This window comes from Mesoplodon mirus (genome assembly GCF_964341445.2).
Source record: "Mesoplodon mirus genome assembly, chromosome: 2".
NCBI classification, from domain to species: domain Eukaryota; kingdom Metazoa; phylum Chordata; class Mammalia; order Artiodactyla; family Ziphiidae; genus Mesoplodon; species Mesoplodon mirus.
The window spans coordinates 31,538,964-31,551,567 of record NC_138977.1 but is presented as its reverse complement, the minus strand read 5'-3'; the positions used below and the strand labels follow the sequence as shown (position 1 = coordinate 31,551,567).

General features: G+C 54.6%; 1 protein-coding gene across 9 annotated transcripts in view; it reads left to right on the top strand.

Moving 5' to 3' along the window:
- The window catches only part of FNIP2 (folliculin interacting protein 2), a 121,323-nt gene that overhangs the window by 83,426 nt on the left and 25,293 nt on the right, over positions 1-12,604 (top strand). For all 9 annotated transcript variants that reach the window (XR_014292039.1, XR_014292040.1, XR_014292041.1 and 6 more), the window contains 5 exons: positions 1,954-2,155; positions 2,452-2,540; positions 4,930-5,076; positions 5,195-5,364; positions 10,685-11,861. Coding sequence is in view for 6 of the 9 variants with exons in the window: in XM_082605868.1 (XP_082461994.1) it covers positions 1,954-2,155; positions 2,452-2,540; positions 4,930-5,076; positions 5,195-5,364; positions 10,685-11,861 (1,785 nt within the window). In the remaining 3 variants the exon portion in view is untranslated. The remainder of the gene's footprint in view (positions 1-1,953; positions 2,156-2,451; positions 2,541-4,929; positions 5,077-5,194; positions 5,365-10,684; positions 11,862-12,604) is intronic.

The following is a 12,604-nucleotide window of genomic DNA, read 5'->3' as shown; positions in this document are numbered from 1 at the left end:
CGCAGTGGTTGAGAGTCCGCCTGCCGATGCAGGGGACATGGGTTCGTGCCCTGCTCCGGGAAGATCCCACATGCCGCGGAGTGACTGGGCCCGTGAGCCATGGCCGCTGAGCCTGCGCGTCCGGAGCCTGTGCTCCGCAACAGGAGAGGCCACAACAGTGAGAGGCCCACGTACCGCAAAAAAAAAAAAGCTGCGGGTGTTTTTCAGAAATTCAGCAGACGGCCCCATCTGCTGTGCTAGGTGCAGTTGGTGACTGTTTCTAGGGTGGAGCTGAAGCTGACATACATCTGCAGAGGGCTCAGTGGTCACTGCAATCTGATTATTAAGGACCACATTGGCCAAAGATGAGTGGACTGATGTAGTCATTTTACTTTTGCAAAAGGGGGGGAAATAGGAGATAATGAAGAAGAAAGTGTTGTAAGAAAGAATTGGTGTAACATAAGCTCAGAATTTCCTCTTACAGAATAGGAGTAAACTGGTGCAGAAAAACAAAGTTATAGGGCGAGTACTCTGGAAAAGAAGAGGGAGCATTGTTTGAAATTAAGTAACATGATAAGAGCGTCTCGAGAATTTCTTTCTGATGAGCAGATGATTAGGATCTAGGGATTTCTCGGAGAAAGCAATTGCTGGTTTATTTTAACGGGCAGCATTTACAAGAGCATCTGGAAACTATGTCCTTCCTCCGCCATGTCTGTCAGCGAGGACTTTTACTGATTTACCAGCCACACCCAAGTCTCCCGGATCTTGCTTCAAGTCGAGCAAAACAATGACATATCCCTCTGAGGTTAGAGCAAGATGTCTTCTCCTTTCCTTTAAAAATAAGATAGCTTTCCTGACCATCAAACTTCTGATGTGTGTATGTTTTTAAGACGTGGGTATGTTGGAAATCACGGGAACATTACAGGCTGTGAGCAGAGCGCTACAGAACAAGTTAAAGAAGGAGGCTGGCTGCCTCGAGCCCCGTGAGCAGACGTGACCGTTCGGGTGTAGTTTGTAGTAAAGGGGGTGCTGTCCCAAGCTTGGTGACAGACAAGGCTGAATGGTAAAGCCCGTGAGAAAGAGAAGGCTCCCTGCACACCTACCATGTGCCAGGCTAGGCGCTTTCATTTGCAGTGTGATGTCCTTTGCTTTGTTGTCTTTGTAGAAAAAAACAAACTAATTCAAAAACTTTTTTTCACTCTTGCCGTTAGCAGCTATGTGGTCACATGCTGGTTTTTCAGACTAGTTAAAGTAGAGATATGGATTGGCCGTATTTGTGAGGCTTAACCCCTTACGACAAATTGAATACATATTCAGAGTTTATTGGCTTCTCTTATCCTAGAAGCAGAGTCTCTGCAAAGAATCTTAAGTTGGCCGAGGATCTGACTGTAGCAAAAGAGACGTGGGTCTTTCTGCTCGGGGGATTTCCCAGAGAGTATCCCCAGTCGCATGGCTTAATCTCAGCATTCATAGGAGTAACTTCATCTAACGGTTTTAATAACCTTGGGAAAGTAAGCCTAAGCTACTAGTAAAGGTCCAAACGTGATGCCCGGGTCACACAGAATACCACAGAGGACCATCTCTCCTCAGATGTTCTTATCCCTCGGTATCTAGCAGCCAAAGCAAAGCGCCTGTGTTTTGAGCCAATGGATGCTTCACACCCCTTCCTAAATGTGGCCAATCTGATGTAACACAGTCCAAGGGAAAAGGACTAAGAGTCTAACAAGAGGACGTTTGAAATTACTTTCAGTTCTCACTTAAGTTTCCTTTTGTGTTAGGCTAACACTGAGTGTCAAGCGGAGGTTTTCATTTTCACGACGGAGTCTGATGCAGGAGGATGACCTGGTGGTAGACACACTCTGAGTTAGGACCGCATGCCCGGATCAGCCGCCAGGGTGTCGCCCTGGCTTTATGGTTCGTCCTCGGTGTGGTTCACTGATGCAGGGTGACTCCTGAAACCCCTTCTCCTTCCAGGTCAACGGATGAGACGTTCAGCTTGGCCGAAGAAACCTGCAGTTCCAACCCGGCCATAGCTCGGAGGAAGAAGATCGCCATAAGCCTCATCTTTTCCCTGTGCGAGAAGGAGGAAGCCCAGAGGAACTTCCAGGACTTCTTTTTTTCTCATTTCCCCCTGTTTGAGTCTCACATGAACAGGCTGAAGAGTGCAATTGAAAAGGTACTGAGAATGCAGTCCATTGTCACATGGGGCTGTAAGGGTTGAGGGGGTCTCTGTACCGGATCGCTTTCCCAGGGCATGTAGATTGGCTGCAGCAGTGGTAGAAAGTTCCCTAGGCACACTGATGTCAGGTACCGGATCCTGATTGCTTTGGGAAAGGGAATTACTGCCCCCGACAACCTCGGTCGTGACTAGCTTGAGTGTGGGCTCTAACATCGTCTCTTATTAATAAAGCCCAGTAGATGGTTACGAAGGAATTTCTCCACGTAATGTGGCTTGTTCTCTTTCCACCGAAGGCCATGATCTCCTGCAGGAAGATAGCGGAGTCAAGTCTCCGTGTCCAGTTTTATGTCAGCCGTCTGATGGAGGCTCTGGGGGAGTTCAGGTAAACTAGCAAGGTTTGGCAAACCCGACGGGAAATTGGCGAGCAGCGGTAGCAGCGGCCGTGGATCTCGGGATGCGTGGAGACCACAACTCGGGAACGTTGGGGGCTGGCAGTTATTAGTCATTTTAGCAGCTCCTTCCTTTGAAGCTAAGGCCCAGTGGAGCACAAAGTTTAAGCCACCAGCACTGAGTAATCCTCACGACTGCCAGATAGAAGGTCCCTGATGTGACGGAATGGAGAAAACTAATATTCATACATCTCGTGTCATCTCCCAAAAGCCCTAAGAGTAAGCACTCTTAGCCCATTTTACAGATGTGGAAACTGGAGGTTGAGATGCTTGTCCACAGCATAAGTGGGGAGAGTATGCACGCCAGGGAGGTTACACTCCAGTTGGCCATGACAGCCCTGTGTACACCCGGTGTCTCCCCGTGGGTGTCCTGGTCAGGACATTAAATTGTATGGTCACCCTAGCGTGTCCTCACTGCCAGTTCCTAACTGTTGACCTTTGTACCCCGGAGACCGGTTTTCTGGAGGCCTTGCCCCCCGTGTCTGGGCTGTACCTGGGATCCACGGTCACCACGCTGAGCGGGGCTGTTGCAGTGCTTCTTCGGGCCAGTTTCTGGATGCGGGATGGAATCGCACTTCAGAGCTGTCACGAGCTAATTAAGAGTCCAACCGTTCCTCTCTAGCCCAGGGATAAAAATGTTTACGATTCTTAGAATGTTAGAACGTTTTTGAGACGCTTAAGGTAGAGGCTGGTGAACTCTAATGCTGCTTGGAGCAAAATCCCCACCCAGCCTTAGTTGAACCCTGGGTTATGTGTAAAGTACTCAAGTAGCACGTTAGTCCTTATCTGGGGATCATTCAGACCCAAGTCTCACATTTGAGAAATAGTGTGAAGCTGTGTGTTTCGATGGCAGTGTGGTGACTAGCGAACCTTCTATGGTTTGTGTGGGCAGCGCCGGGCGGGCTGTGGTCAGGCTCGAAGCTGGCTTGTGCTGGAGGGTCTGGACACTCATTTAATAGGAGGTCCAGAATCTGGAAGGACAGGACCTGAGGCCTCACTGTGGATAGACGGGTCTCATCCTTACCTCAGCGACCTGCCGCTCCAGAAACAGCGACAGGATCATGTGTTAGCATTTGGAAACCTTGGTGTCAGTAAGCGAAGCCCAGGTCCACGTAGCTGTCACTTGTCACTGCTGGCTGCTCAGCAGGTGGTCTGCCTTGTGCCAGGGCAGGATCCTGTGTTTCCCGGCTCTTTGATGCACACGGCCAGAAACTCAGGCCAGAATATGCCTCTTGTACCCCCATCCGGGAAGACGGGGCGTCTCCTAGACGCAGAGGTGCCAGTGGACATCTGAGGCTCGTCAGTGCGCTCCCTGAAAGGACCGCCACGAGCCACGCGGCCTGGGGCGGAGTCCCCGGCACCAGGCACTCTCATCCGGACCTTGTCATTCAGTGCGTGTGTGTCTCCTGCAAGGAACTCCTTTACACCTCCAGTTTCCTAAGCCGTAAAGCGACACGGCCAGACTCGTCACTTGCCCTAACAGCTTACCGTTCTAAGAATTTGATTACATTAGCCCATGTAACAATCTAGTATACAATATGGTGAAGAAGAGCCATTTATTTGTGTTCTTTTTTCATCTAAAGTGAATAGGGTGCTTTGGTTCAAAGAATGAAAGCACTGGGGCTTCCCTGGTGGCGCAGTGGTTGAGAGTCCGCCTGCCAATGCAGGGGACACAGGTTCGTGCCCCGGTCTGGGAAGATCCCACATGCCGCAGAGCGGCTGGGCCCGTGAGCCATGGCCGCTGAGCCTGCGCGTCCGGAGCCTGTGCTCCGCAACGGGAGAGGCCACTACAGTGAGAGGCCCGCGTATCGCAAACAAAACAAAACAAAACAAACAAAGAAAAGAATGAAAGCACTAACCAGAAATTGGGGGACTTGAGTTCCCTCTGGTCACATTTTCAGTCTAGCATGTTCATTCTTTCTTCCTTTATTTTTTTCCTATGAAAATTGGCATAAATTCTGACACAAGGCATCATGCAAATAAGTTTTTTTAAGGCCGACTATTTTATATCAGTGGTTAGTATACCTTTCCTGTAAAGGGTCTCTGCCCCACGGCTGCTCAGCTTTGCTGTCGTGCAAACGCAGCGACAGATAATAGGGAGATGATTGAGCATGGCTGTGTGCCAATAAAACTTTATTTTTTAAAAAAAGGTCAGATTTGGCCTGTGCATCGTGTCCTAGTTTACCGACCCCTGTTTTATATTCTGCTTTGGATGCCTTAGGGGCTACCTAGATCCAGATGACTGTTTTCCTCTGGATTCCTTTACACAAAGATGATCCACCGTGACATCTGTGACAGTTCCATGTACCTTCTCTTCTGTAGAGGGACCATCTGGAGCTTGTACTCCGTCCCGAGGATAGCTGAGCCCGTGTGGCTGGCCATGATGTCCAACACCTTGGAGAAGACGCAGCTGTGCCAGCGCTTCCTCAAGGAATTTACGCTCCTGATAGAGCAGATCAACAAGAACCAGTAAGCGGCGGCGCTCTGGAGCCCTGAATGCCAGTTCCGAGGCTGGTGTACGCGCTGTAGGTGACATGCCTCTTCCTGCATTGACTCACCCCGTTGTGTTTTCTCCCTTTTCTCCAAGGTTTTTTGCTGCCTTGCTGACCGCAGTCTTAACCTACCACCTGGCCTGGGTGCCCACCGTCATGCCCGTTGACCACCCTCCCATCAAAGCCTTCTCCGAGAAACGCACCTCTCAGCTGGTCAACACGCTGGCCAAGACACACCCGTACAATCCTCTCTGGGCGCAGCTGGGTCAGTACCGTTCAGAGACCATGTGGGACAGAATAGGAAAAACGGGAGCCTCTTCCGTTGCTATTCGCCATCCAGCCCGGCAATTCCCAGTTGTCACTGGGCTGCAGGGAATGGGGGACTGGCCCACAGATTCTACCTGTAAAGCAGCCCCCATCTTCCCCTCCCCCCACCAGAGCCTCATTCTGCTCTTTAAAGCCACATAGGTCTGCGGCTGCTCCTCCAGTGGGGCTCCTTAACTTCGGCACTGTTGACATTTGGGCCAGAAAATTCTTTGTTGGGTAGGGGGGAAGAGGACCGCCCCATGCCTGGTCAGATGTGTAGCAGCACCAGTGGCCTCTGTCCACCAGCTGCCGGTGAAAACCCCTCTTCCGAAGTTGTGATGATGAAAAGTGTCTCCAGACGATGCTCAGTGTCCCCAGTGGGACAGGAGAGCCCCTGGCTGAGGACCACCGCCCTAGAGGGTGGGCCAGATAGGAAGAAAGTCGGACAAAAAAGAGAGTAACACACTGTAGGATGTTGCCGCCTTTTCAGTTTGAGCTGAGGTCAGAGCCCTTGCCTTTCTCTCCGTTGCCCCCTTAGCTGCTTCCTCCAAGCTTTGTGCTCAGGCCTGGCGCAGGGGCCTGACGTGCCGCGTGGCTGCTCGTGGAGTGTGCGCTTGCGAGCCCAGGGCTCAGGGATAGGAGAGGCGCGCTCCAGGGCCTGTCACTCGGCCGAGTCTGCAGTGACCCATCAGGCCTGCACAGCCGCTGTGTCCCAGGCCACGTCCCTCTGCAGGACCCAGGGCCCGGGTGACACGCAGCTCAGCCTTGGGGAGCCTGCTGCCCGGTGGAGGAGAAGGGCCGTGTTCAGAACGCCCCGATCACTCCTTTGCTGGGGTGAGCAGAAGCCCGCGAGGGACACAGTGCAGTGCAGAGGGTGAGGACATGCTCAGACGGCTGGACCAGATCCCAGCCTCCTGGGCAAGTGCCCTAACCCTCTGTGCCTCCGCTTCTCCATCTGTGAGATGGGTGGCGACGGCTCATGGCTGCCGTGGGAGTTCCACTGCTTGTACGTGAAGCCCCCTGTTACCGACACTGCTGTTGCAGGTGTTTATACGGGGGAGGCACCAGGAGGGGGGGCGTGGGGGAGGGGACCTTCAAGGAAGACACACTTGAGGAATCGGTAGAAGGCAGCATTTTCCAGAAAATAACGGCAGACTGGGGAAGAGCCCGGCAACCTCAGGAAACAGCGTGTTGTAATAGTGAAAGCTGCCACCGTGCGCCAAGCACTGTCCTGGGTGCTTTCTGCACGTGTTAATTACTTAGACTCTCATTCTGACCCTGGTACTGCGTCCTCACTGTATCACAGATAATAAAGCTGTCTTTCCCTCTGCCCGGGGTCATGAGATATGGGAGGTAATGTGGTTAAAAAAAAGCCACAGACCCTAACATTTATCATCTCAGCCATTTCTAAGTGTGCAGTTCGGAGCGTTAGGTCTGTTCACGTCATTGTGCAAGCTCTTCTTCATTTTGTAAAATCATCCCTGTGCAAAACAAAGGCATCCACTCTAAAATTAGTAGTTTCATCAGTCCTGGACTGAAAAAGTTGCCTTCAAGGTCAAGGTCCAGTAAGTCTGTTTCCTTAGTGATGCGTTGTTCTGTGGAGTTGGGCTCTGAAGTAGCAGCACTGTTTCCATACACAGCTGTCCGCGTCATACAGGTTAAACTGTTGTCCATGGTGTTTTAATAGCCTCCTTTGTTTTTACTGTTTCCCATTTATGACTTAGTTATTATAATGCACAACACCAAAAGTTAAATGCATTGCTAAAAACTGTCATTCTGAGTGGACTTTCCAAAGTGGTTTTTTTGCCAGATTTTGGGTATGTAGATCTTGTCTTCTTTATTAACACTGGGGCTGATTTAACAAGAGTGTCTCATGAATTCCTGATGTGGCCGTGACACCCCGCAGCCATGGGCAGCTGTGATCACGGGAAGGAACAGTAACATGCTCTTAGTCAAGAAAGTTTACTCAAACAGAAGTGCTTGTGCTGACATCAGACTACAGTTCTGAGTTGTTTTTCTGAAATCTTGCATGGTTTCTCAGTCAGTTGCAAAAGCCTCAGAGATAACGTTCTACTAAGCCTTCACCTAGCCCTTTTTTTTTTTTAATTTATTTTTGGCTGTGTTGGGTCTTCGTTTCTGTGCGAGGGCTTTCTCTAGTTGTGGCAAGCGGGGGCCACTCTTCATCGTGGTGCACGGGCCTCTCACTGTCGCGGCCTCTTTTGTTGTGGAGCACAGGCTCCAGACGCGCAGGCTCAGTAGTTGTGGCTCACGGGCCTAGTTGCTCCGCGGCATGTGGGATCTTCCCGGACCGGGGCTCGAACCTGTGTCCCCTGCACTGGCAGGCAGATTCTCAACCACTGCGCCACCAGGGAAGCCCCACCTAGTCCTTTTATAGAGAGGATTGTGTGATATCACTTCTGTCCTGCCCTTTACCTGTTCTCAGGAGGCTTACCCTGGAAACCCTCTCTGGTGGTGGGGGGCACCTCTGATGCGTGCTGTCCCTTTTCCGTCAGTCTTAAACCTTAACAGTGTGATTAATCTTATCTAACAGATGCCTCTCCTCCCACCAGATGGAGTCCGACTTCCTGAGTTCTTAATTATAGCTGGTAACTATGCATCTCCTCTCCTTTATTTAGGATCTTTTCACATTTTGATTTATTCCAACATTCTGATTATTCCTGCAGTGCTTTCTGACTTAGGGTTGCTTATACAGATATGTAAATGAGATCAATCCATGTAAAACACTCAGCACTGTGCTTGCAGTCAGTAAGTGTTGGCTTTTTGTTGTAATTGTCAATAATATTATCAAAATATGGAAGGTGCAACTTACCAAGTGTAATCGTCAGGTTTTATTACATGCAATAATTTTAATAGGCACTGGACAGACACTTGTGATGAGGAGCCTGCACTGATGGTTCGTTGACAGGTTTGCCTTTCTTCTTCCACCTTTGAGCCAAATGTTCGTGCTTCATTAGCTAGCTTTTAATCAATGTGTCAGGATATAAGTTATGGGACATTTTTCTCCAGTAGAATTTTCATGTGAAGTAATAGAAAAAAAATGAGATTCATTATTCATGAGCAAGTGATTTTCTTCTTGTTAATCAAACTGATTCTTCTTGGTGCCTGTGTGTATTGAGCAGACCATTTCATTAACCGTTTTGAATTGATTCACTTGCACTTTCTGTTCAGAGATCCCGGAATTTCACCCCAGGGCCTATTGTCCTGGGATTCTTCAAGAAGATCTCATCATTCTAGTTTCCAAGATAAATTATTTGGTTTGGTCACGTATTCAGGGCTCTGGCTTTAGCCTTACCTTGGGGAGGTGGGATCAGCCAGCCCACTGAGCTGCCTGGAAAGGCCCAGCAAGCACCTCGAGGGATTGTGTACACAGCACTGCACCCTCTGTGCACTGGCACTGCACTGCCCCCAGTATACACCCACACTGCCCCCAATATACACCAGCACTGCACCCTCTGTGCACTGGCACCGCACTGCCCCCAGTATACACCCACGCTGCCCCCAGTATACACCAGCACTGCACCCTCTGTGCACTGGCACCGCACTGCCCCCAGTATACACCCACGCTGCCCCCAGTATACACCAGCACTGCACCCTCTGTGCACTGGCACCGCACTGCCCCCAGTATACACCCACGCTGCCCCCAGTATACACCAGCACTGCACCCTCTGTGCACTGGCACCGCACTGCCCCCAGTATACACCCACGCTGCCCCCAGTATACACCAGCACTGCACCCTCTGTGCACTGGCACCGCACTGCCCCCAGTATACACCCACGCTGCCCCCAGTATACACCAGCACTGCACCCTCTGTGCACTGGCACCGCACTGCCCCCAGTATACACCCACACTGCCCCCAGTATACACCAGCACTGCACCCTCTGCACTGGCACTGCACTGCCCCCAGTATACACCAGCACTGCACCCTCTGCACTGGCACCGCACTGCCCCCAGTATACACCCACGCTGCACCCAGTATACACCAGCACTGCACCCTCTGCACTGGCACTGCACTGCCCCCAGTATACACCAGCACTGCACCCTCTGCACTGGCACCGCACTGCCCCCAGTATACACCCACGCTGCACCCAGTATACACCAGCACTGCACCCTCTGCACTGGCACCGCACTGCCCCCAGTATACACCCACGCTGCCCCCAGTATACACCAGCACTGCACCCTCTGTGCACTGGCACTGCACTGCCCCCAGTATACACCCACGCTGCCCCCAGTATACACCAGCACTGCCCCCAGTATACACCCACGCTGCACCCAGTATACACCAGCACTGCACCCTCTGTGCACTGGCACCGCACTGCCCCCAGTATACACCCACGCTGCACCCAGTATACACCAGCACTGCACCCTCTGTGCACTGCACCCTCTGCACTGGCACCGCACTGCCCCCAGTATACACCCACGCTGCACCCAGTATACACCAGCACTGCACCCTCTGTGCACTGGCACCGCACTGCCCCCAGTATACACCAGCACTGCACCCTCTGTGCACTGGCACTGCACTGCCCCCAGTATACACCCACGCTGCCCCCAGTATACACCAGCACTGCACCCTCTGCACTGGCACTGCACTGCCCCCAGTATACACCAGCACTGCACCCTCTGTGCACTGGCACTGCACTGCCCCCAGTATACACCCACGCTGCCCCCAGTATACACCAGCACTGCACCCTCTGCACTGGCACTGCACTGCCCCCAGTATACACCAGTACTGCACCCTCTGTGCACTGGCACTGCACTGCCCCCAGTATACACCAGCACTGCACCCTCTGTGCACTGGCACTGCACTGCCCCCAGTATACACCAGCACTGCACCCTCTGCACTGGCACTGCACTGCCCCCAGTATACACCCACGCTGCCCCCAGTATACACCAGCACTGCACCCTCTGTGCACTGGCACCGCACTGCCCCCAGTATACACCCACGCTGCCCCCAGTATACACCAGCACTGCCCCCAGTATACACCCACGCTGCACCCAGTATACACCAGCACTGCACTGTCAGTGCACTGCACCTGAGCACCCAGAACAGGGCTGATCCTGGCAGGCCTTCCAGGCAGGCTTTACGTTGCAGAGCAAAACTGAAAGATGGTCCTTCTAGGAATTACCTTTGTGCCTCAGTCAGACGTGTGAAGAAGCGATGCTGGCCTGGGAGTAAGTCATCTGTATCTCTCCTGTTCGGGCTGACATACCCTTGACACGCTCCCCCAGATGACTTGTCTTTCTGTCCACTTTGCCTCTAGGCGACCTTTACGGGGCCATCGGCTCGCCGGTGCGACTGACCCGCACGGTGGTGCTCGGGAAGCAGAAGGACCTGGTGCAGCGCATACTGTACGTGCTGACCTACTTCCTGCGGTGCTCAGAGCTGCAGGAGAACCAGCTGACGTGGAGTGGGACCTGGGGGCCAGACGAGCAGGCGCTGCCCGGGGGCAGCATCACCACGGCCCTGGAGAGGGGCGAGGTGGAGGAGTCCGAGTACGTGGTGGTCACGGTGCGGAGCGAGCCCGCCCTCCTGCCACCCAGCCTGCCCACGACGGCGGCCGAGGCTCTGGCCGGGGCCCTGCCGCACGCTGACACCGGAGACCTCTGTCCCCACCTCGCCGGACGAGGAGGCGGGGGACCGGAGCAGAGCCTCGCAGCCCGCAGCACCCGGAGACCTCGGGGCGCGTCGTGTGGGGACGAGGAGAGTACGGAGGAGGCGCCCCGCGGTGGCTCCGCGAGACTCCCCAGCGGCGCAGGTGCGTGCGCGGGGCCCGCCGGCGGGGAGGAGTCGGGAGGGGAGATGCCCAAGAAGCTGCCCGACCGCTCGGTGGCCAGGCCGTGCCCGGAGGGGCGTCCCTGGGGCAGGCCACCCTGGGAGAAGGTCACCTTCCACATCGGGAGCTCCGTGTCTCCGGACTCGGACTTTGAAAGTCGCACCAAAGCGATGGAGGAGCGGCTGCGGGCCTGCAGGTGTGCGGAGTCAGCGCGCCGACCCCCCGCCGGGCCCGACGCGGCCCGGGAGGCCTGGGAGGCCCGGGACTGGAGGGCTCCGAGGTGCTCCTGGGCCCCCGAGGCATCTGCGGGGGCCCGCGGCGTCAGGACCGGGGCCGCCAAGGAGGCTGCGGAGACGCCCGGCGCACCTGCCGCCCGGGGTGCACCTGTCGACCCCGCGCGTGCGCCAGGGAAGCCGTGGGGTCGGGGCAGGGAGGACGCGGACAGGCCTGCGCGGAGCGGGTGCGCGGCCGCCGTGCCGCACGAGGACGCCGGCTTCAGGCGGGAAGGAGGCCTCCCCAGGAACGAGAGCTCGGACAGCGCCCTCGGCGACAGTGACGACGACGCGTGTGCGCCGGCCTCGCCGGACCCGGGTCCCGGCAGTGACGGTGACAGTGAGCATGACCGGCCCGAAGGGTCGCCGGAGGTGGAGCTGCCGCTGCCCAGGTAAGGCCGGCGGGGGAGCGGCGGGCCGGGCCCGGGAGATGCTGTGCGTCCAGCCGGCACCCACCGGCACCGCTGCTGTGGGCTGCCACAGGGCAGCGTTATTCTCTCCAAGCATTAGTGTCCCCAGACCGGCCGGCCCTTCCTCAGCCCAGCTCTTGAGCCAGGAGCTGGTGGCAGCTTTGCAGCTCTGGGGACACTGGGGGACGCTAAGGGGCGCGGGGGCGGTGGGGAGCAGGGGTGTCATCTTCCGTCGTCCCCGCGGCAGATCTGTGGCCGCGGACACCCAGCCTGGGAGGTGGTGGGTGACACCCTGCGGGTCTCTCCTGCCTGCCGGTCAGAGCAGCCTGATGCCGTCAGGAAAAGCCCCTCTTCCTGAGGCTCCGTCAGTTGATGTTTGGTCTGTAGAGCAGTAATTAGAGATGCCTGCTGTCCTGGCTGCACTCTGAGCAGGTGTGCTGAGTTCCTCAAGCCAGACTTCGCCAAAATCCCCTCACCACGCTCACGGACTTTCCCTTTCTTCTCCCCACACAGTGGCTGCAGGATGCTCTGTGTGAGGTATAGGCCCAGACTCGCAGCCAGCCACCAGAATACTCATCTTTTCCTGCTCTTCCCTTTTGGGAAAACTCCTTTTTCCCTTCACCTCCCTTCCTTTTCCTGCACCAGTGACCCACTTCCTGGAGGACTTGTGATACGAACCACCCCGAATCTGTTTTTCTCACCTGTGTCACTGGGGCTTTGTTCCA